A 21,130-nucleotide genomic window follows, 5' to 3' on the forward strand; every position below is an offset into this window, starting at 1 on the left:
TCGAGAAGAAATTCATAAAGTTGCTACATGATTGTAACGTCGGTTCATCAAGAATGGTCCAAATACTGTCCCTGGTCCACATCGGAGATGGTTGTCTGAGTAGCATGACCTACATACCAGCAGACGTCACGAACCTAAAGGAAAAGTACTGTGGAGAGAGCAGGTTGGCTGACATAGAAGACACAATAGCCTACTTCAAACAGAAAGCAAAAGCAGATACTTATTTCTTCTATAGGATAAGATTGGACGATGTGGACCATGTCAGAAACATGTATTGGGTGGATGGTGCTGCAAGAAGAGCCTACAAACATTTCCGTGATTGCATTTCGTTTGACGTGACATATCTCATGAATATGTACAAGATTCCCTGCGCTCCATTCATAGGAATAAATAACCACAATCAGTCATTTCAGCTCAGTTGCGGACTCATTCGGAATGAAGATACAGATGGTTACACTTGGCTGTTCAAAACCTTCTTGGAGTGCATGGGCGGACTTGCTCCGATGAACATAATAACAGACCAGGATTTTAGCATGCATGCAGGCATAGAGGAGGTCTTTCCGTTGGCAGTGCACAGGCACTACAGGTGGCATATTATTAAGAAGGCTGAGGAGACGCTAGGACCATTCTTTGCTGACCGTCCAAAGCTACACATGGCATTCGAGTTGTGCGTGGACCACAGCTTGACGGTGGAGGAGTTTGAACGGAGCTGGACGGCTATGATTGAAACATACCAAGTCCAAGACAACGAGACACTTACTAGAGCCCGTGGGAGAAGCGAATGTACTGGGTGTCGGCCTACTTCATGCAGTGCTTCTTTCCATTTATGCAGACTATGCAGCGCAGCGAGGGGTTCAATGTTGTTTTGAAGCGGTACGTGAGCCCTGGCAACTCATTGCTGCAGTTTGCCAAGCAATACACAACTTTGCAACAGAAAATTGGGATCTGAGCTATAGCAAGAAGCAAACACCGCGCTCAAGCAGCCTAAATTGCTAACATATTTATCGATGGAGAGGCAGATGAGCAAGATATACACCAACAAGATTTTTAACAAGTAAGTGGATTATCTTATCGTCTTATTTTTGACATGCTGATATATTGAAAATTAGGCACTGATTACATTATAAGCATAAACTGTAGTTGCGAAATGAACTATAGTTGCCATGTGTATTGAACTGTAGTTGCCATGTGTAATGAACTGTAGTTGCCATGTGTATTGAACTATAGTTTCCATGTGTAATGAACTATAGTTTCCATGTGAAATGATATGCAGTTGCCATGCGAGACAAAACTGCATTTGCCATGTTAAATGAACTGCAGTTGCCATGTTAAATAAACTGCATTTGCCATGTTAAATGTTATGCAGTTGCCATGTTAAATATCATGCAGTTGCCGTGTGGAAACAAACAATCCAAAAAAATGTGCAAAAAAGGCTTTCCATGCCATCATTGATTTTAATACGTTTGTTATGTTGTGACCTACCTCAACATAAGGTGCTAAAAACATCATATAAGAGTTTAACGAGCACAAAAACATGCAGATTCTAGGAAAAAATAAAGCGTGCCAGCATGTACACAGCTTACCAGGTTGACGAACATACGTTCAAGGTGTGTTCTCTAATGTCCGATTCAGAACCTGAAGACCCGGACAAGGGAAGAAACTACTTTGTGAAGGCCTCGATAAACGAAGACGAATACTACTGCCAATGCTGCAAATTCGAACGGGACAGGATTGTGTGCTGTCACATACTCAAAATAATGGACATGCACGCGGTCACGCGATTGCCCCGCCATTTCGTACGACAGCGATGGACTTGGGACGCTGACGATGCGTTGGGGCCACAAACATCAAACGCAGTTTTGGCTGTGCATGATGACAGACCAGAGGCAACCATGGACGTTGTGAGGCATGTTGTATTAACCAAGAACTATGATGAGCTAATAGATGAAGCATGCAAGAGTGATGAGACAGCGAGGGTGGCAGAAAAACACAGGAAGGCCCTTAAGAGAGATTGATGGGATCAAAAAGAGGAAGGCTGAAGAAGCCTTACACAGGTTCCCCCGCACCTCAAGTGTGCCTTCGTCCACGGGTCCATCCTCTGAAAACTCGGAGGTAGGGTCTGGAACAGCAAGCACGCACACCCAGGTCAGGAACCCGCCCCGTTCCATCACAAAAGGGCGTCCAAAAGAGGTGAGATACAAATGGGGGTTGGAAATTCAAGCAAAGCACAAGAAAGCAAAGAAAGGAACAGGCAATCTGTAAGCATCTGTGGACGATTATAACTTAGGGGTTGGTGAAAATTTTGTAAAGTAGATGGTCAAGATTTTAAAAATGCGAGAATGACTGTTGGTGGACAACAGAATTTGAAGAAAATGCCATGTATGCATGACTACAAAATGCCATGTAGGTGCTACTAAATCTGCCATGCAGCTTCCATCGAATCTGCCATGTAAGTGCTACTGAATATGCCATCACGTAGATTTCCGTTTTCAGTCCACGCATTTTTGTTTCACACATATTGTATTGTATACATATATACTCTGAATGAACTAGTTGAAATGGTCACGTGCAAAAACACGAGATGGAACAGTTGCTTATGAACTACCATGCTAACCGATACAGTTATCAATGCAAAAAACCCAAAAACAAAATGAAACGAATACTTTCACTATCTGTGCCTGATCAACTATATTTGCCATGTTTTAGGCATCATAGACGCATTCAAACACCCAACTGGTACTCACAATCACAAACACATAATAGTAGTGAACATAAACGTAGTTGTTGTCACACCTAAGCAGGTTCAGATCCACACATATATTACAAATATTCAATGGCACAAACACGCCACCACTATATACTAGACTACGGGGGATGCAGTCATCACATAGCACACGGACATAGTTTTAAAGAACAAGGTGATACCTTACATTCCTCAGCCACAAAATGTAAGGTAGGCATGCATATGGAGCATCACGTGATCACTTGTACTTCTTGTTGGCGGTTTTGACAGCTCCCTCTACGAACTCTCGTGCGTTAGCCCGCGTGTTTAAATCTTCATTCATCAACCAATTCCATGTGTATATTTTATGCAGCTCGACGACCATTGCAGCTGTGATCACAGGGACCCGTCGACCTTCCCACTTTGCAAGGTATTCCAACATGTGAAAGCCACAGTCATGCCTATAACGAAAAGAAACAGGTGAACTCATGCCAACAGAAAAATATGATAAACTTTGATGAAGAGGTGAAAAGGTTTAAAATTGATGTGGAGGACACATGAAAAAGATAGTAATTACCTGTTTCCTTTCTTCGCAGTGTTGAGATACTCGATTGGAAAATACTGATCTGGACCTTTGAGTTTTCGTAATGACGGTTCCATGTCTCTTTCAGGTTGTTGATGAAGAACTCAACATGTGTAGTAAGGTCTACGTCTTCTCCTGAACGGATTGAATCAAGCACCTCAAATCATTGGTTCTTCAGGTCAAGGCAAATCGCGTAGTGGTGACCACACTTGTCATCTGGGTTGTGTGGTGCAAGCTCCTGGAACATGGGGAACATGACCTGCAAGTAAAAAAAGAGGAAAGAAAAAATAGAGGTCTCATCAAAACAGATTGATGTAGTTAAAAAATGATATGTAAATATTGCCAGATGCAGTAAGAGATATATGAATAACCAAGCATCAAGTTGTTAAAGTGAACGCATCGAAAATGTTTATTTGCCATGTGTTATTAAAAGAAGTTGACATCCATGTATAAAAAAAGTTGCCCAATATTTTAAGTGAACTTTCCACATAAGTTGCATTAAACGGTCAAACTTAGTTTACATCATAAGTTGCATTAAACGGTCAAACTTAGTTTACATCATATTAAGTGTCACAAACAGTATGTAAAACACATATTAAGTGTAACTACTGACAAAACATACCATGCAAAAAAAATGTACACCGAGAAGAAACACTCACATATTTCTTCAGTGTGAGCTTGAATTCACCATGTGCGGCAAAATGCTTCCTCGGGATTTTATGGTGGAAGTCACCATCCAATATTTTGCAAGTCACGCTGTATTGCATGATCATCTTGTTGGGGCAAATGTCCATATGCCTGTTGATGAAGTCAATCCCACACGCAACTACATTCTTCGGCAAGATCACCCAGGTCGACGTATGTCGCATCACATTGTATGATTTTGGTTCTGTCCAAACATGAGCTGTATGAAAATGATATAACATGAAAGAATCATGTCTACTAAAAAAATAAAAATAAACGTAAAAAATTCATGGCTAGAAGAGCAAAGGAAAATATCGGAGAAAAGCAAGTGAGGGGTTGTGAGGTGTGGACATTACGCTTTCAGCTCCTTCATGTGCTTGCTGTTTGACCTCGCATTTCCAAAACGCTTGACAATATCGAATAGATGCTTATGCTCCTTTGTGGCCTTAACATCGGGCTCAAAGTCATCCACTCGGGGTGCGTGAACTACCCTAGTCTGCCTCACGGATCCAGGGGTGGCACTTCTAACGGTATCCTCGGATACTGACTCAGCAGGCACGTTAGAACTTGATTGCCCCTGACCCCGTGAGGACCTCCTCATCAATGCTTCCTCCTCAATCCTACGGTAAGCTTCATCGAGTGACGGCGAAATCTCTTCAGGGGTGGATGCAAGAAATAAAACAGTGGGTTAAGAAACTTGGAAACAACAAGTTATTGTGAAAAAGTCCAGACTGCAGTTGCCATGTGTAAAAGTGCACTGGAGTTGCCATGTAGCAACAACTGTAGTTGCCATGTGAATTGTACTAGATTGCCATGTGGCAACAACTGCAGTAGCCATGTGCATTGCACTGGAGTTGCCACGTGCCACAACTGTAGTTGCCATGTGCATCATATGATATTTGCCATCACAATTAACAAACCAAAAAGCTTGTGACAAATGTCAGAAAAACAATGTAGAAACAAAATAATAAACGCACAATAATTTACCTTGCACTATCGGCTCTGCAAACTTCACAGCTTTCCTGCCATCAGCCATTGGCTACGCCATCATTGGGGCCATACCTGCCGGGAAAGCAAAGGCAACAGGCGCAGGATCGTGCACCGCTGGTTCATCCTGAGTGCGATCGATGCCAAGACTAAAGCTCGGTGGGGTGAAAGCCATGGGGTGCCTCTCCTGCCGACCAGTCGGATAGCAAACAAATTGTTTGGCAGAATCTAGAGGTGACAGAGCAACAAACATGTTTGCCTCGTCTGCTGCAGAATCATCAGGCTTATTGGTAGGGTGGGGCGTGCTGTCAGCGGTCTCAATCACAACTTTCTTGCCTATCTTCCTGTTTGGGCTGTAGGGGACACAAATGTTGACAAGGAGATTAGAAGTGCGCAAATTTAAGCTGGTGTTCTCCATGGTGGTGAAAGACGCAGTCTGCTCTGAACATCCACCTCCTTCAGTCGTGCACTGCTTACCACCTACATCTGTTGTATTCTAGACTTCCGTCTTCTCCACAACATTGCTTTTGGCAAAAGTTGGGAACAGTGTGGAAGCAGGCACATAACCAGAGTCACCTCTGCTGCTCTTAGCTACCTCTGGTGCATTGGATAACTGTGCAGGATGCTTGCGGGGGCAGGAGAGGCAGACATGTTTGCAGTAGGAGCTTCTGGGCCACCAGCTCGCGCAACGGTTGCAGTAGGAGCCTCTGGGCCACCAGCTGCTGGAGCTGTTGTGCGATGAGTCTCGGATGTGGATGGCCTATCATTCTAAAATGTGGCCGCAACCCCTTCTTTTGTGGACACTAGAAGTGCCACCAGCCACACGCTTGGAATCCATATCAGATGAGCGGGAATCTTCCTTGTTTAGGTTGATCTCGGGAGCGTCCACTTCAACACTTGCTGATCGGTGGCATGGGTCACAACAGCATCCCTCATTGCCACCAGGGTGGGAAATATCTCAGCAGTCCTAGCAGATACTGACTCGTCACTCCCAGGTGTACGGATGCCTGTTGTTGTAGTCTGCACATCTACAACCGGCGAAGATGGTCGGCCGCTTGCATTAGAGCTAGTGGGAACAGTGGACGGTGCAGCAGCAGTTTTGTCGACTGGCGGCTCATGAATATATGAATTGCCACTTGTCGACAGCTTGGAGTGAATGCGTTCAAGTGGGTCTTTGGTAGTGCGTTTGGTTGAGCGTGTAGTAATCTTCTTCACCCTGCAAGATAACCCATGAAAAGTATAAAAAGGGTGAGCAAAATAATTGCCATGGTAGTCATCATAAAATCAAAAATGTGTGATATGCCAGAGCTGCCATTTGAGAACAAGGTATGGATGAGCACACATGAAAATGTAGGTGGTGGAAGTCAGTGGAAAGCTACCAGTTGCCATATGAGTGGAAAAAGAGTTGCCATGCAGAAGAAGCAGGAGTTGCCATGCAGCAAATTTAGATCATAAAAATAGCAGTTGCCATGTGGGACAGATAGGAGTAGCCATTTGGCAAGTTAGACAGCTGCCATGGGAAGCAGACAGTAGTTGTTGCATAAAATGTATCAAGTAAAAGGTTGTATATGATTTAGAATGCATCAAACAAAAATAGAATTAGGGCAAATAAAAAACAGGGAGAACCCACCTCATGATTGTCTTCCTCAAGTCTTCCAGCACGACAGGATCCCCGGTGTTGGACGTCGATGTGCGATGAGATGACCTAGTGGAAGTGGTGGCACCAGCAGTGGGAGCCCCCTTGTCCAATCGGGCAGAAACATGGGTTGGCGTGGGTGCTTGTTTCTGCTTAACTGATCGTCCACCAGCTGTCGCCTCACTACACGTAGAAAAAATGGCAAAAAGATACCAGGTGTGAGACACAAAAATCATGGCGCACTTAGCAAAATGGAAAAAGGTCGGGCTGTTAAAAAGGAAGGACAAACAAAACACTAAATAGACATCGAACCTCCTCCTAGCAGCTACGGGATCGATCCTACACCTCTTGCCAGCAGAGCCTTGCCCGGCATCATCTTGAGCCCTGCCCCTCTTTGAGAGCAAAACCCCCGTGTCTCTCGCAACTGTTTGATCGATGCCTCCCTCCGGTGGAGGAACTTTTGGTGCAGCCTTATCGTTCTTGCCGCCTACATGAACTTCATCATGTTCATCATCATCGGTTTCATGTGGCACATTCTCCATGTCATCGTCACCGTCCTTGTCGAGGCCAGCATCCACGCCACCAAAACCATCGCCATCTAGCTCATCTTGCGTGTCAGGGAGCTCCAAAGTGTTGTTGTAGTCATATCGGCCACGGCAACCAGTTGGTCGATGTGTCCGTTCTCCAACAAATGATGTGAACTGTCTCGCAACCGCGTCGCTATCAGAACCATTAAGTGCTGTCTAACCCTCAACCAACTTCCCAAGCAAGCTGGTCATGCCGGAAGCAAACCGCCCGACTAGGTGCTCAACAGGTGCCCTCGCCTGGCAGAAGACAAAAAGTAGCAAGAACCAAACATATTAGAGTCATATGCGTAAGAAAAATAAGCCAAAACAACCGTAAAGAGATATCGAATGCAAGAAAATATAAATTCAGAAAACAAATAAACATCCTTGGTTACCTCAGCAGGACAAGATGGAGCTGAATGCACATCCATCCACTTGCCAAAGTTTTGTGGCCCACCAAACACACTGTAGTCTATAGCATGCTTGGCCATCACCTGAAAAACAGCAGAAACAACTAAGCTGTCAAAAGAAATAAGGAGCAGTGACTACAATTCATGGATTGCAAAAAAGGAAAAAATAAGGAGTTTCGACATGGAATGGCGGAGTTGCCGTATGGGGTCAAACATGGGTGCCATGTGCAGACAACCATGGTTGCCAAGGTATTTGTCGCTTGTTAGCCATAAATGGTTGCCGTATGGGGATTTTTTCATATTTTATCCAACATCGAAATTCAAGAATGCCGTGCAAGAAAGAAGGCAGAACTAACCTGCAGTTTCCCATATTTTGTATCAGATATCCTGTCTGCGGCAATCACAGCCTTGACAACATCATACGTCCACGCAGAGACAGCAAACTTATATGGAGGCAGCGGGCCTCCTATCTTAGTAAAGTCGACAGTTGACAAATCAAGACGATCGACGTACATGAGCTGGTATACACAATAAAAAGCAAGCTATGTTAGTTGCCATCATGCTATGTTGAAAGAAGCTTATGCAGTTTTGTTGAGTCACAAGTTGAAAAGAAGGGAAGAAAGATTTGCCATCTATCTATGTTAGTTGCCATCACGCTATGTTGGCAGTTGCCGTCCTATTATGCTGGTAGTTGCCACCAGTTCAACATGATAGTTGCCATCCAGATTGTATAAAGAGAATGAATGTATGAAATGAACACTTTTTGTGTTGTAGAAAAATGCTATTGCCTTGTAGGCAGCAACTACAGATGTCATGGATCAAACAAAATTCACTTTCACATGTAAAGAGTCACATAAAAATGAAACAAAGGGTTGCCATGCACGATCTCCTACGGTTGCCATAAAAAAAGGAAATACAAAATTCAGTTTAAAGATCAGTCAAAAACTCTGGGTTGTCAAACTATGGCCAAACAGAGATACCAAAAATGCAAAACAATTTGGTTCACACTTATGAACAGCTGCAATGTTGATTTACGAAAGAATGAACCATAATAAGAGCATTTGTAAAAGAGTAGGGAAAAAATACCATTAGGTGCAAGCGACAACCCTTCTGGTACATCTTATTTGAGAATGCATCATGCAGGAAGTCTGTGATGAATTTACACCAATTCATGTTCTTAACGTCTTTCAACTTCGCCTGCACAGCACAATTTCAGGACAAAAAGATGTCGCATCAGCATTCAAAATAAAAACATCAAAAACTGGCAGTGACTAGCTTCCGCGTGGCATCAAAATCAAAATATTGTAGGGAAAAAGAAGTAGAGAGAGAGAGCATTCACCAGGATAGGGAAGCACTTGTTGCTTGGGCGAAGAGATGTGGTAGGCGCAAAGACAGCTGAGATCAAGTACATGAGCAGCTTCATCTTAAATACCTCGCCATGGGTTTTCATGCCCTCCAGCGAAGTTGCCAGCAAAGTCGTATTAGGCATGGATGCCATTCCAGGAAACAAACGGGCGAACAAGGCTTCCTCAATCTTATAATTCACCTCAGACGGGACTTTGATTTCTCCACGGGGCAGACCCAAAGTGCAGAACACGGATTCCTCATCCAAAGACAGTCTTCCACGTCCCAGAATCACGAATTCCCTAGAGGCAGGCTCATATATCTCACCGAGCCAGTCGCATACAGGGTTTACTAGGTTCGTGCACCGAACATTCATCAGAGCATGCATCCCCATCTCACCGGCAGCTCCCTTCTGCTCATCAGTAAATCCTTCGTTCAATATAGTCAGGCGTTCTTGCGAAGCCCTATTGCGCTGACATTTCTTCTTCTGCATAACACAAAAAGGATCATTTGTTGCCATGTTCAGTGTAGTAAAAATTTAGTTCTAACAGAAGAATGAAAACTCAATGTCAAATTAAAATATAGGGGGATAGTGACCTCATCGCCATCATTTGTACGACCGGTCGCACGATTCTGTGGCGGTAACTCCATGAAGTCATCATCATCATCTTGATGGTCACCACGAGCCATTGTGCTACGGTAAGAACAAAAACACGTTAGTGTAAAATTAAAACACAGCCGACAGATGCGGACAGAAATGCACGAAATAACGATTCACTGGATATCATCGATAACAAAAATGAAAACTGCCATATTTACCCAAAGTTGTAGCATCTGAAAAGGAGGTAATTGCCATGTGCTGAACATGCACAAATAGGCAGAAAATAACCAATGGAGAAGCAAATGCAGAAACATGGCAACTGGATGTGTGTGTGACTGTGCTTCTTAGGGAAGCAGTTGCCATGTAGCAGAATCAAGTTGCCATGCTGACACTAATAAAAGTGGCAACTGAGGCAGTACAGAGGAACACCCATCTACCATTGTCCAACATGTAATGTGGCAAATGGCACATTGGCTTAGTAAAAGAACAGGCCACATCTACTAGGTTCAAGTTGCCATGTTAACAAACAAAGCATGTGGCAGCTAAGGCAGTTCAAATAGGACAGACAACTTCCAGTCTACAACACATAATGTGGCAACTCACACCCTGGCCTCATAAAAAATGAGTTGCCATGTAATGCAATAAATATGTTGCGCTATAACGAAACAGCATGGCAACATAGTGACTCTATTGTACAGTCAAACTGCCATTACTCTACATATGATATGGCAACTGACATAGTTGATTCATAGAATTAGTTGCCACTTAGAGGATAGTTGTAGGTAAACAAATGCAATGAAATTCCCGTGACTGCCATTATCCCACACTTAAATATGCAACTACCTAGATATAGAAATCATACACAAAAATTACTCCCTGACTTTGATCTCATAAGCTGACATTATCCTACATATGACATGGCGCCTGACATAGTTGATTCAGAAAATTAGTTGTCATCAGTGATGATAGTTGGGGGGAAAACAAGGGTGTTGAAATTGCCATGACTGTCACTATCCTACACTTTGAAATGCACCAAACTAGATCTAGGGTTCATTCACAACTATCATATCCTGAATTCAGCAACAAAAAACGCCCTAAAAACAGTGATGGCCATAGCCTTCGAGGCAAAATCAGAACTAACAACTACAAATCCCTCGCACAGGCAAATGCAGGAACTAATCTCTCCTATGTACGGATGTGGTTGCCGACCGGGCGAGCCTCACTGGCATGACTACCACCGCGACGGCGATGAAACTGCCCAATGCCGCCCTAGATGGCCCGCACGTGACTCCCCCACCGATGGGGACACCGGAGCGACGCCAATCTGCCGGAATCTCGAGAATGCTCGAGGGTAATGTGACCATGGAGGGAGGGGGCAGATTTCACAGGGAGGAATGTGACCAGCTTCGATAGCCTTACCTTCTCACTGCGGCTGCTCCGGCGACGACGCTCCGGTCCGGTGAACCCCAGCAACGGCCGTGAATGCCGTCGACTCTTCCGCCGTCGCCGCCTCCTCCTCTCGTCTTCTCCTCCGATCGGCTGGAACCGCTGTGGATGGTGGGTTGGGGAGAAGTGAATGCGTGTGGGAGTAATGGAACTGCAATGAGGGGAGGGAATGGCGAGTCGTGGGAGGCGCCAACCGAAGTCCTGCGTGGCGTGCGGGCGCGACGGCAGTTCCACCGCACGCCCCGACTCGCAAACCGCTATTGTCCAAGGGATAAACGGCGTGCGGGCGAACTAACTACACACCACACACCGGCCTTGTCCTACGTGGCACACGAAATCTGCCTTCTCGTGTCAAGAGTCGTGCAAAAACGAATCGACGGCGATCAAGACGTGTGGGCGAGTTGGAGAAGTGCACACGTGTGGGCATTAGTGTTTCCGTAATCAAATCAAAACAGAAAAGATAGAGGTTAAAGAAACAGAAAAGATAAAATCCGATGCAAAGACATGCTAGACATGTATCCGCCATGATATGTACATGTACATTGAGTTAACGGAAATAAAACACGAATCACGCTTAAAAAAAGTGAATCGCATGTAATCCCGTGTCGCGCTCGAGCCGATTTAAATCGAAACCGCATCACGGTTTCCAAAGTCCAACCCGACAAACCCTCCTTACCGTTTCCAACGCACACAACTCAGACGTAAGTGTCATCACTAGCACGAGAGGAACTGTCAATCAGGGTTCAGGTGGTCGGCCGGCACGGCAAGAGTGCCTCACCTGAACGCTGCAACACACCAGCCCACCGTCGGACCTTGCCGGCACTGACCCGGTCCACCATGGATGCCGCAGCCGAGGTCATGCTCCAGCAGGTGTCAGCGAGGCCCTGGTTGTCGTGCGCCGCTAAGAGCATCTCTAGCAAACCCCGCATCCCGCCGACCCGCAAAACGCGTTTCCAGTTCGCGGAAAAACGGTTTTGCAGGTCGGCACGGACGGCCGCAGAGACAGACCCTGCAAAACGGACCCGTATAAAAGGATATTCGCGGAATATGCTCTTTTATGGGTTGGTTTTAGCTGCAGCAGAATAGACCCCTCAAACTTAAGCTGTAAAACGGAATATTTGCTTATATTCTTTCCCCACGTCTTCTTCTTCCTCTCGTCCATATCCATGGTCAGTTAGCGTGCTCTTGCGAAATCGATGGATAGCACACGAAGCTGTCAAAAATGAAGCCGCAGACGACCAAATACGAAGGGCATGAAGCGCCGAGCCAGCAAGCTCCTCCGTCGGGGCTCGAATCAATCGAGAGCTAGCTAGCTAGCTCAACTCAAATCCATCTAGGAGCGATCTAGCTAGCTAGCTAAGATCCAATCCATCAAGGGGCGAGCTAGCTAGCTAGCTCAATCCATTGATTCACACCTAGCTAGCGCGGCAGGGCATGGCGGGCAGGCGGCGGATGGGCGTGGCGGACGGGCGGCGGACGGGCGCGGCGGCCGAGCGGCCGAGCGTCTGGGCGAGGTTCATGGCATTGGCGGGAGCAAAGATTCCTCAACCGGCAACGTTGACCGGTATGTAGGGCCCTGGTAAAGTTGCCTTCAAAACTGTAGATATAAGGGTTTCGGCTTCGCATTTACAGGGCCCCTTAAAAAAATTTAAGGGTCGGACGATTTTAAGGGGTCTGTTCGGGCCCGTTTTTTGGACTGGAACTGCAAATAGCGGTTATTTTGCGGGTTTGACCACTTATGCGGGGTCTGCTAGAGATGCTCTAAGATAGGCCGCGCCTGGCCTCCGTGGTCAGGCTGCAATAGATGGCGGCAAGTCCCCGCGCGCCTCGCCATCCATCCGCCGTGCTCATGGCTGCTCGACCGCGCTGGTCATGGTAACATAGAAGTAGGCGACAACTGATAACCCACAAGTATAGGGGATCGCAACAGTTTTTGAGGGTAGAGTATTCAACCCAAATTTATTGATTCGACACAAGGGGAGCCAAAGAATATTCTCAAGTATTAGCAGTTGAGTTGTCAATTCAACCACACCTGGATAACTTAGTATCTGCAACGGTAGCAAAAGTAATTTTTTGGGGTTTTGTAGTGATTGTAACAATAGCAATGGAAAAGTAAATAAGCGAAGAACAATATGTGAAAAGCTCGTAGGCATTGGATCGGTGATGGAGAATTATGCCGGAGGTGGTTCATCATGTAACAGTCATAACATAGGGTGACATAGAACTAGCTCCAATTCATCAATGTAATGTAGGCATGTATTCCGAATATAGTCATACGTGCATATGGAAAAGAACTTGCATGACATCTTTTGTCCTACCCTCCCGTGGCAGCGGGGTCCTAGCGGAAACTAAGGGATATTAAGGCCTCCTTTTAATAGAGTACCATACCAAAGCATTAACACATAGTGAATACATGAACTCCTCAAACTACGGTCATCACCGGGAGTGGTCCCGATTAGTGTCACTTCGGGGTTGCCGGATCATAACACATAGTAGGTGACTATAGACTTGCAAGATAGGATCAAGAACTCACATATATTCATGAAAACATAATAGGTTCAGATCTGAAATCATGGCACTCGGGCCCTAGTGACAAGCATTAAGCATAGCAAAGTCATAGCAACATCAATCTCAGAACATAGTGGATACTAGGGATCAAACCCTAACAAAACTAACTCGATTACATGATAGATCTCATCCAACCCATCACCGTCCAGCAAGCCTACGATGGAATTACTCACGCACGGCGGTGAGCATCATGAAATTGGTGATGGAGGATGGTTGATGATGACGACGGCGACGGATTCCCCTCTCCGGAGCCCCGAACGGACTCCAGATCAGCCCTCCCGAGAGGTTTTAGGGCTTGGCGGCGGCTCTGTATCGTAAAACGCGATGAATCCTTCTCTCTGATTTTTTTTCTCCCCGAAAGTGAATATATGGAGTTGGAGTTGAGGTCGGTGGAGCGTCAGGGGGCCCACAAGGTAGGGGGGCGCGCCCTAAGGGGGTAGGCACGCCCCCACCCTCGTGGACAGGGTGTGGGCCCCCTGACGTGGGTTTTTCTTCCAGTATTTTTCTTATTTCCCAAATAGATGTTCCGTGGAGTTTCAGGTCATTCCGAGAACTTTTGTTTCTGCACATAAATAACACCATGGAAAGTCTGCTGAAAACAGCGTTAGTCCGGGTTAGTTCCAATCAAATCATGCAAGTTAGAGTCCAAAATAAGGGCAAACGTGTTTGGAAAAGTAGATACAACGGAGACGTATCAACTCCCCCAAGCTTAAACCTTTGCTTGTCCTCAAGCAATTCAGTTGATAAACCGAAAGTGATAAGAAAAACTTTTACAAACTCTGTTTGCTCTTGTTGTTGTAAATTTGTAAAGCCAGCATTCAAGTTTTCAGCAAAGATTATGACTAACCACATTTGCAATAACTCTTAAGTCTCATGTTTAGTCATATCAATACAATAATCAACTAGCGAGCCATAATAATAAATCTTGGATGACAACACTTTCTCAAAACAATCATGATATGATATAATAAGATGGTATCTCACTAGCCCTTTCTGAGACCGCGAAACATAAATGCAAAGCACCTTTAAAGATCAAGGACTGACTAAACATTGTAATTCATGGTACAAGAGATCCAGTCATAGTCATACCCAATATAAATGAATAGTAATGGATGCAAATGACAGCTGCGCTCTCTAGCTAGTGCTTTTTAATAAGAGGGTGACGACTCAACATAAAAGTAAATAGATAGGCCCTTCGCAGAGGGAAGTAGGGATTTGTAGAGGTGCCAGAGCTCGGTTTTGAAATAGAGATAAATAATATTTTGAGCGGCATACTTTCATTGTCAACATAGCAACCAAGAGATGGCGATATCTTCCATGCTACACACATTATAGGCTGTTCCCAAACAGAATGGTAAAGTTTATACTCCCCCTCCACCAACAAGCATCAATCCATGACTTGCTCGAAACAACGAGTGTCTCCAACTAGCAATAGTCCCAGGGGGAGTTTTGTTTGCAATTAATTTGATTTAGTTTGCATAAAGCATGAGACTGGGCATCCCGGAGACCAGCCATTTTCTCGTGAATGAGGAGCGGAGTCCACTCCTCTTGAGAATAACCCGCCTAGCATGGAAGATACGGACAGCCCTAGTTGATACATGAGCTATTCGAGCATACAAAACAAAATGTTTATTTGAAGGTTTAGAGTTTGACACATACAAATTTACTTGGAACGGCAGGTAGATACCGCATATAGGAAGGTATAGTGGACTCATATGGAATAACTTTGGGGTTTAAGGGATTGGATGCACAAGCAGTATTCCCGCTTAGTACAAGTGAAGGCTAGCAAAAGACTGGGAAGCGACCAACTAGAGAGCGACAACAGTCATGAACATGCATTAAAATTAATAAACATTGAGTACAAGCATGAGTAGGATATAATCCACCATGAACATAAATATCGTGAAGGCTATGTTGATTTGTTTCAACTACATGTGTTAACATGTGCCAAGTCGAGTCACTTAAATCATTCAAAGGAGGATACCACCCCACTATACCACATCACAACCATTTTAATAGCATGTTGGCACGCAAGGTAAACCATTATAACTCATAGCTAATCAAGCATGGCACGAGCAACTATGATCTCTAATTGTAATTGCAAACATGTTTATTCATAATAGGCTGAATCAAGAACGATGAACTTATCATATTTACAAAAACAAGAGAGGTCGAGTTCATACCAGCTTTTCTCATCTCAGTCAGTCCATCATATATCATCATAATTGCCTTTCACTTGCACGACCGAACGAAGTGAAAATAATAAGAGTGCACGTGCATTGGACTAAGCTGGAATCTGCGAGCATTCAATAAACAGGAGAAGACAAGGCAATATGGGCTCTTGGTTAAATCAACAATAATGCATATAAGAACCACTTCAACATAATCATGGTCTTCTCCTATCGACCCCCAAAGAAAAGAAACAAAATAAAACTATTTACACGGGAAAGCTCCCAACAAGCAAAAGAAGAACGGGAAATCTTTTTGGGTTTTCCTTTTAATTACTACTACTACAGCAAGAAAGGTAAACTAACTAAAAGCTACTACTAATATTTTTGATTTTTCTTAAGGTTTATTAAACACACAAGAGGAAAGCAAGAAAAAGAGAATAAACTAGCATGGATATTACAGTGAAAGAGTATGAGCACCAACATCTAGCAGTGAGTGTGTGGACATAAATGTAATGTCGGTGGGAAATACGTACTCCCCCAAGCTTAGGCTTTTGGCCTAAGTTGGTTTATTGCCACGGATGGCCTGGTGGATATCCGTAGTTGTAGCTGGGGTCGTACTGAGATGCAGCGGCTATCGCCTCCTGAGCTGCAGCGTGGCGGTGAGCTGCCTCCGCCCTCCTCTCGTACTCATCTGCCTCCTCTCTGGTAATAACATATCTTCCTTTTGCCTGATAATCAAAGAAGGCAGGAGCAGGGAGAGTAATACGGACAGCATGACGTCTGTCAAAGATTAAGCGATTCCGGAGAGGTGATACATTCCTCTCGACAAACTGGTGGTGGACCATAGCATTATAGTCTAAATAAGTAGGAGGCAACTCAATATCATCCTCACGAACGTCCACACCAAGAAAAACAGCTAAGTGGGTTGCATAAATTCCTGCAAAGAAATCTCCATTAAATCTATTATGATGCAACCTACGTGCAACAATGGCTCCCAAATTATAAGATTTGTCTCCCAACACAGCACTCCTAAGAATACTAAGGTCAGGGACACACATATGACATGCTTCATCTTTACCATTTATGCACCTACCTATGAAGAGAGCAAAATAATGTATAGCAGGAAAATGAATGCTCCCTATGGTAGCTTGTGCTATATCTCTAGATTCCCCCACAGTTATACTAGCAAGAAAATTTCTAAATTCAGATTTGCGGGGTTCACTAGCACTACCCCATTGTGGAAGTTTGCAAGCAGTAGTAAAATCCTCTAAGTCCATGGTATAAGATTTTTCATAAAGATCAAACAGGACCGTTGGAGAATTACGTGAAGATGAAAATTCAAACCTCCTCACAAAGGAACTAGTGAGATAGTGGTATTGGCTGCAATTCTCTGCCTCGAAGCTCACAAGATCAGCGTTACGCAAATATGCGTTAAATTCTTCCTAGATTCCCGCTCGATCCATAAAGTTCTCTAAAGGCCATTCACAAGTGGAGCGTCCCTTGGTGGCTCATCGTCAGCATCACGCATTGCAAGTCTGGGTCCTTGCTTCCTTGAAGAACCACCTTGGAACATTTTCCTAAGCATATTTCTTCCTCTGAAAAATTTCTGAAATTTTTAGTAACTTCAAATAAAAGTGAACCAAGCTCAACAAAACTGATAGCAACTACTCCTACAAGTGACTAGAGCCTATATCAAGCATTAGAACTACTTGGAACCATATAAATTTGACATGCAAGCTCAAGAACATGGTCACCTAGGCAGCACAAATTTGCAACGAATAAAGCACTAGAACAAAAACTAATTGGACCAATGGAGGAGTCACATACCAAGGAACAATCCCCCCAAGCAGTTTTGTGAGAGGTGCTTTGAGCAAGGATATCGAAAATCGCAGCAAAATGAGCTAGAACTCGTGCTTGAGCTGGATATTGGTGTTTGTGGGAGGAAGAAGAAGTGTGTGGGTGCGGGAATAAGTGGAGGGGGGCCACCGTGGGCCCACAAGGCAGGGGGGCGCGCCCAGGGGTAGGGCGCGCCCTCCACCCTCGTGGCCAGGTGCTTGCCCCTCCTGCTGTGTTCTCAGTGCCAGATATTCTCAAATATTCCAGAAAAAATCATATTCCATTTTCAGGGCATTTGGAGAACTTTTATTTTCGGGGTATTTTTATATTGCACGGATAAATCAGAAAACAGACAAAAAATACTATTTTTACTTTATTTCAACTAAATAACAGAAAGTAGAAAGAGGGTACGGAAGGTTGTGCCTTCTAGTTTCATCCATCTCATGCTCATCAAAAGGAATCCACTAACAAGGTTGATCAAGTCTTGTTAACAAACTCATTCCGACTAACATGGAACCGGAGAAATTTCGAATGACACTATGTTACCTCAACGGGGATATGCACATCCTCTAAAATAAGAATATCATATTTCTTCTTGACAGTAGGTAGAGGAAATTCAAAACCTCCAAATATAATCGATGGAATTTTTCCAATAGAGTTGATACTATGAACTTGAGGTTGTTTTCTCGGAAAGTGTACCGTATGCTCATTACCATTAACATGAAAAGTGACATTGCCTTTGTTGCAATCAATAACAACCCCTGCAGTATTAAAAAAGGTCTTCCAAGAATAATAGGCATACTATCGTCCTCGGGAATATCAAGAATAACAAAGTCCGTTAAAATAGTAACATTTGCAACCACAACATGCACATCTTCACAAATACCGACAAGTATAGTAGTTGATTTATCAGCCATTTGAAAAGATATTTCAGTAGGTGTCAACTTATTCAAATCAATTCTATGATATAAAGAGAGAAGCATAACACTAACACCGGCTCCAAGATCACATAAAGCAGTTTTAACATAGTTTCTTTTAATGGAGCATGGTATAGTTGGTACTCCTGGATCTCCAAGTTTCTTAGGTATTCCACCCTTAAAAGTGTAATTAGCAAGCATGGTGGAAATTTCAGCTTCTAGTGTCTTTCTTTTATTTGTAATGATATCTTTCATGTACTTAGCATAAGGATTCATTTATAGCTTATCAGTTAATCGCATACGCAAAAAGATAGGTCTAATCATTTCAGCAAAGCGCTCAAAATTCTCATCATCCTTTTTCTTGGATGGTTTGGGAGGAAAAGGCATGGGTTTCTGAACCCATGGCTCCCTTTCTTTACCATGTTTCCTAGCAACAAAGTCTCTTTTATCATAACGTTGATTCTTTGATTGTGGGTTATCAAGATCAACAGCAGGTTCAATTTCTACATCATTGTCATTACTAGGTTGAGAATCAACATGAACATCATCATTAACATTTTCGTTAGGTTCATGTTCATTACCAGATTGTGTTTCAGCATCAGAAATAGATATATCATTTGGATTCTCAGGTGGTTCAGCAATAGGTTCACTAGAAGCATGCAAAGTCCTATCATTTTTCTTTTTCTTCTTTTTAGAAGGACTAGGTACATCAATATTATTTGTCTGAGAATCTTGCTCAATTCACTTAGGATGGCCTTCAGGATACAAAGGTTCCTGAGTCATTTTACCAGTTCTAGTAGCCACTCTAACAGCATAATCATTTTTCTTACTACTCATTTCATTGAGCAAATCATTTTGAGCTTTAAGTACTTGCTCCACTTGAGTGGTAACCATAGACGCATGTTTACTAATGAGTTTAAGTTCACCTTTAACTCTAGACATATAATCACCCAAGTGTTCAATCATATAAGCATTTTGTTTTAATTGTCTACCAAAATAAGCATTGAAATCTTCTTGCTTAACCATAAAGTTATCAAACTCATCCAAGCATTGGCTAGCAATTTTAGTAGGAGGGATTTCAGCTTTATCATATCTATAGAGAGAATTTACCTTTACTACCTGTGTCGGGTTATCAAGACCATGAGTTTCTTCAATAGGTAATGGATTAAGATCATATGTTTCTTCAACAGGCGGTAGATTAAGACCATGTATTTCTTCAATAGGAGGTAAATTCTTAACGTCTTCAGCTTTAATACCTTTTTCTTTCATAGATTTCTTTGCCTCTTGCATATCTTCAGGACTGAGAAATAGAACACCTCTCTTCTTCGGAGTTGGTTTAGGAATAGGTTCAGGAATTGGCTCAGGAGCTGGCTCAGGAAGTGTTCAATTATTTTCATTTGTCAACATATTATTCAATAGAATTTCATCTTCATCCGGTGTTCTTTCCCTGAAAATAGAACCTGCACAACTATCCAGGTAATCTCTGGAAGCATCGGTTAGTCCATTATAAAAGATATCAAGTATTTCATTTTTCTTGAGAGGATGATCAGGCAAAGCATTAAGTAATTGGAGAAGCCTCCCCCAAGCTTGTGGGAGACTCTCTTCTTCAATTTGTACAGAATTGTATATTTCCCTCAAAGCAGCTTGTTTCTTATGAGCAGGGAAATATTTAGCAAAGAAGTAATAAATCATATCCTAGGGACTACGCACGCAACCAGGATCAAGAGAATTAAACCATATCTTAGCATCACCTTTTAATGAGAACGGAAATATTTTAAGGATATAAAGGTAGCGTGTTCTCTCATCATTAGTGAACAGGGTGGCTATATCATTTAATTTAGTAAGATGTGCCACAACAGTTTCAGACTCATAACCATGAAAAGGATCAGATTCAACCAAAGTAATTATATCAGGATCAACAGAGAATTCATAATCCTTATCAGTAACACAGATAGGTGAAGTAGCAAAAGCAGGGTCAGGTTTCATTCTAGCACTAAGAGATTGTTGCTTCCATTTAGCTAATAACCTCTTGAGTTCATATCTATCTTTGCAAGCTAAAATAGCTAAAGCAGCTTCTTTTTCAAAAACATAACCTCGGGAATAACAGGCGAGTCTTCATCATCACTTTCATCTATATAATCAGTTTCAATAATTTCTTTCTCTCTAACCCTAGCAATTTGTTCATCAAGAAATTCACTAAGTGGCACAGTAGTATCAAGCGTGGAAGTAGTTTCATCATAAGTATCATGCATAGCAGAAGTCGCATCATCAATAACATGCGACATATCAGAACGAATAGCAGAAGCAGGTTTAGGTGTCGCAAGCTTACTCAAAACAGAAGGTGAATCAAGTGCAGAGCTAGATGTCAGTTCCTTACCTCCCCTCGTAGTTGAGGGATAAATTGTTGTCTTAGCGTCTTTCAAGTTCTTCATAGTGACCAGCAGATATAAATCCCAAGTGACTCAAAGAATAGAGCTATGCTCCCCGGCAACGGCGCCAGAAAATAGTCTTGGTAATCCACAAGTATAGGGGATCGCAACAGTTTTCGAGGGTAGAGTATTCAACCCAATTTATTGATTCGACACAAGGGGAGCCAAAGAATATTCTCAAGTATTAGCAGTTGAGTTGTCAATTCAACCACACCTGGATAACTTAGTAT

General features: G+C 43.4%; 1 protein-coding gene across 1 annotated transcript; it reads right to left on the reverse strand.

The window, feature by feature from the left end:
- Nucleotides 1-5,840: 5,840 nt before the first annotated feature.
- LOC141027470 (uncharacterized) lies at nucleotides 5,841-9,622 on the reverse strand. Its single transcript, XM_073504521.1, has 8 exons — nucleotides 9,530-9,622; nucleotides 8,928-9,419; nucleotides 8,675-8,785; nucleotides 7,945-8,106; nucleotides 7,574-7,672; nucleotides 6,925-7,355; nucleotides 6,607-6,795; nucleotides 5,841-6,192 (listed from the first exon to the last, which is right to left on the reverse strand). The coding sequence occupies exons 1-8, from the start codon at nucleotides 9,620-9,622 to the stop codon at nucleotides 5,841-5,843; spliced, it is 1,929 nt and encodes a 642-aa protein (XP_073360622.1).
- Between the last annotated feature and the right edge of the window lie 11,508 nt (nucleotides 9,623-21,130).

Source organism: Aegilops tauschii, chromosome 7 (genome assembly GCF_002575655.3).
Source record: "Aegilops tauschii subsp. strangulata cultivar AL8/78 chromosome 7, Aet v6.0, whole genome shotgun sequence".
In the NCBI taxonomy this organism is placed as follows: domain Eukaryota; kingdom Viridiplantae; phylum Streptophyta; class Magnoliopsida; order Poales; family Poaceae; genus Aegilops; species Aegilops tauschii.

Excerpts from the sequence above, each read along its gene's own strand:
- LOC141027470 (XM_073504521.1), bottom strand. The coding sequence starts at position 9,622 with ATGGCTCGTGGTGACCATCAAGATGATGATGATGACTTCATGGAGTTA. Across the intron at positions 7,356-7,573 it reads CTCCATCTTGTCCTGCTGAG|ACAGCACTTAATGGTTCTGA; the intron begins GTAACCAAGGAT and ends GTTGAGGGTTAG. Across the intron at positions 6,796-6,924 it reads CCCGTAGCTGCTAGGAGGAG|TGAGGCGACAGCTGGTGGAC; the intron begins GTTCGATGTCTA and ends TTCTACGTGTAG.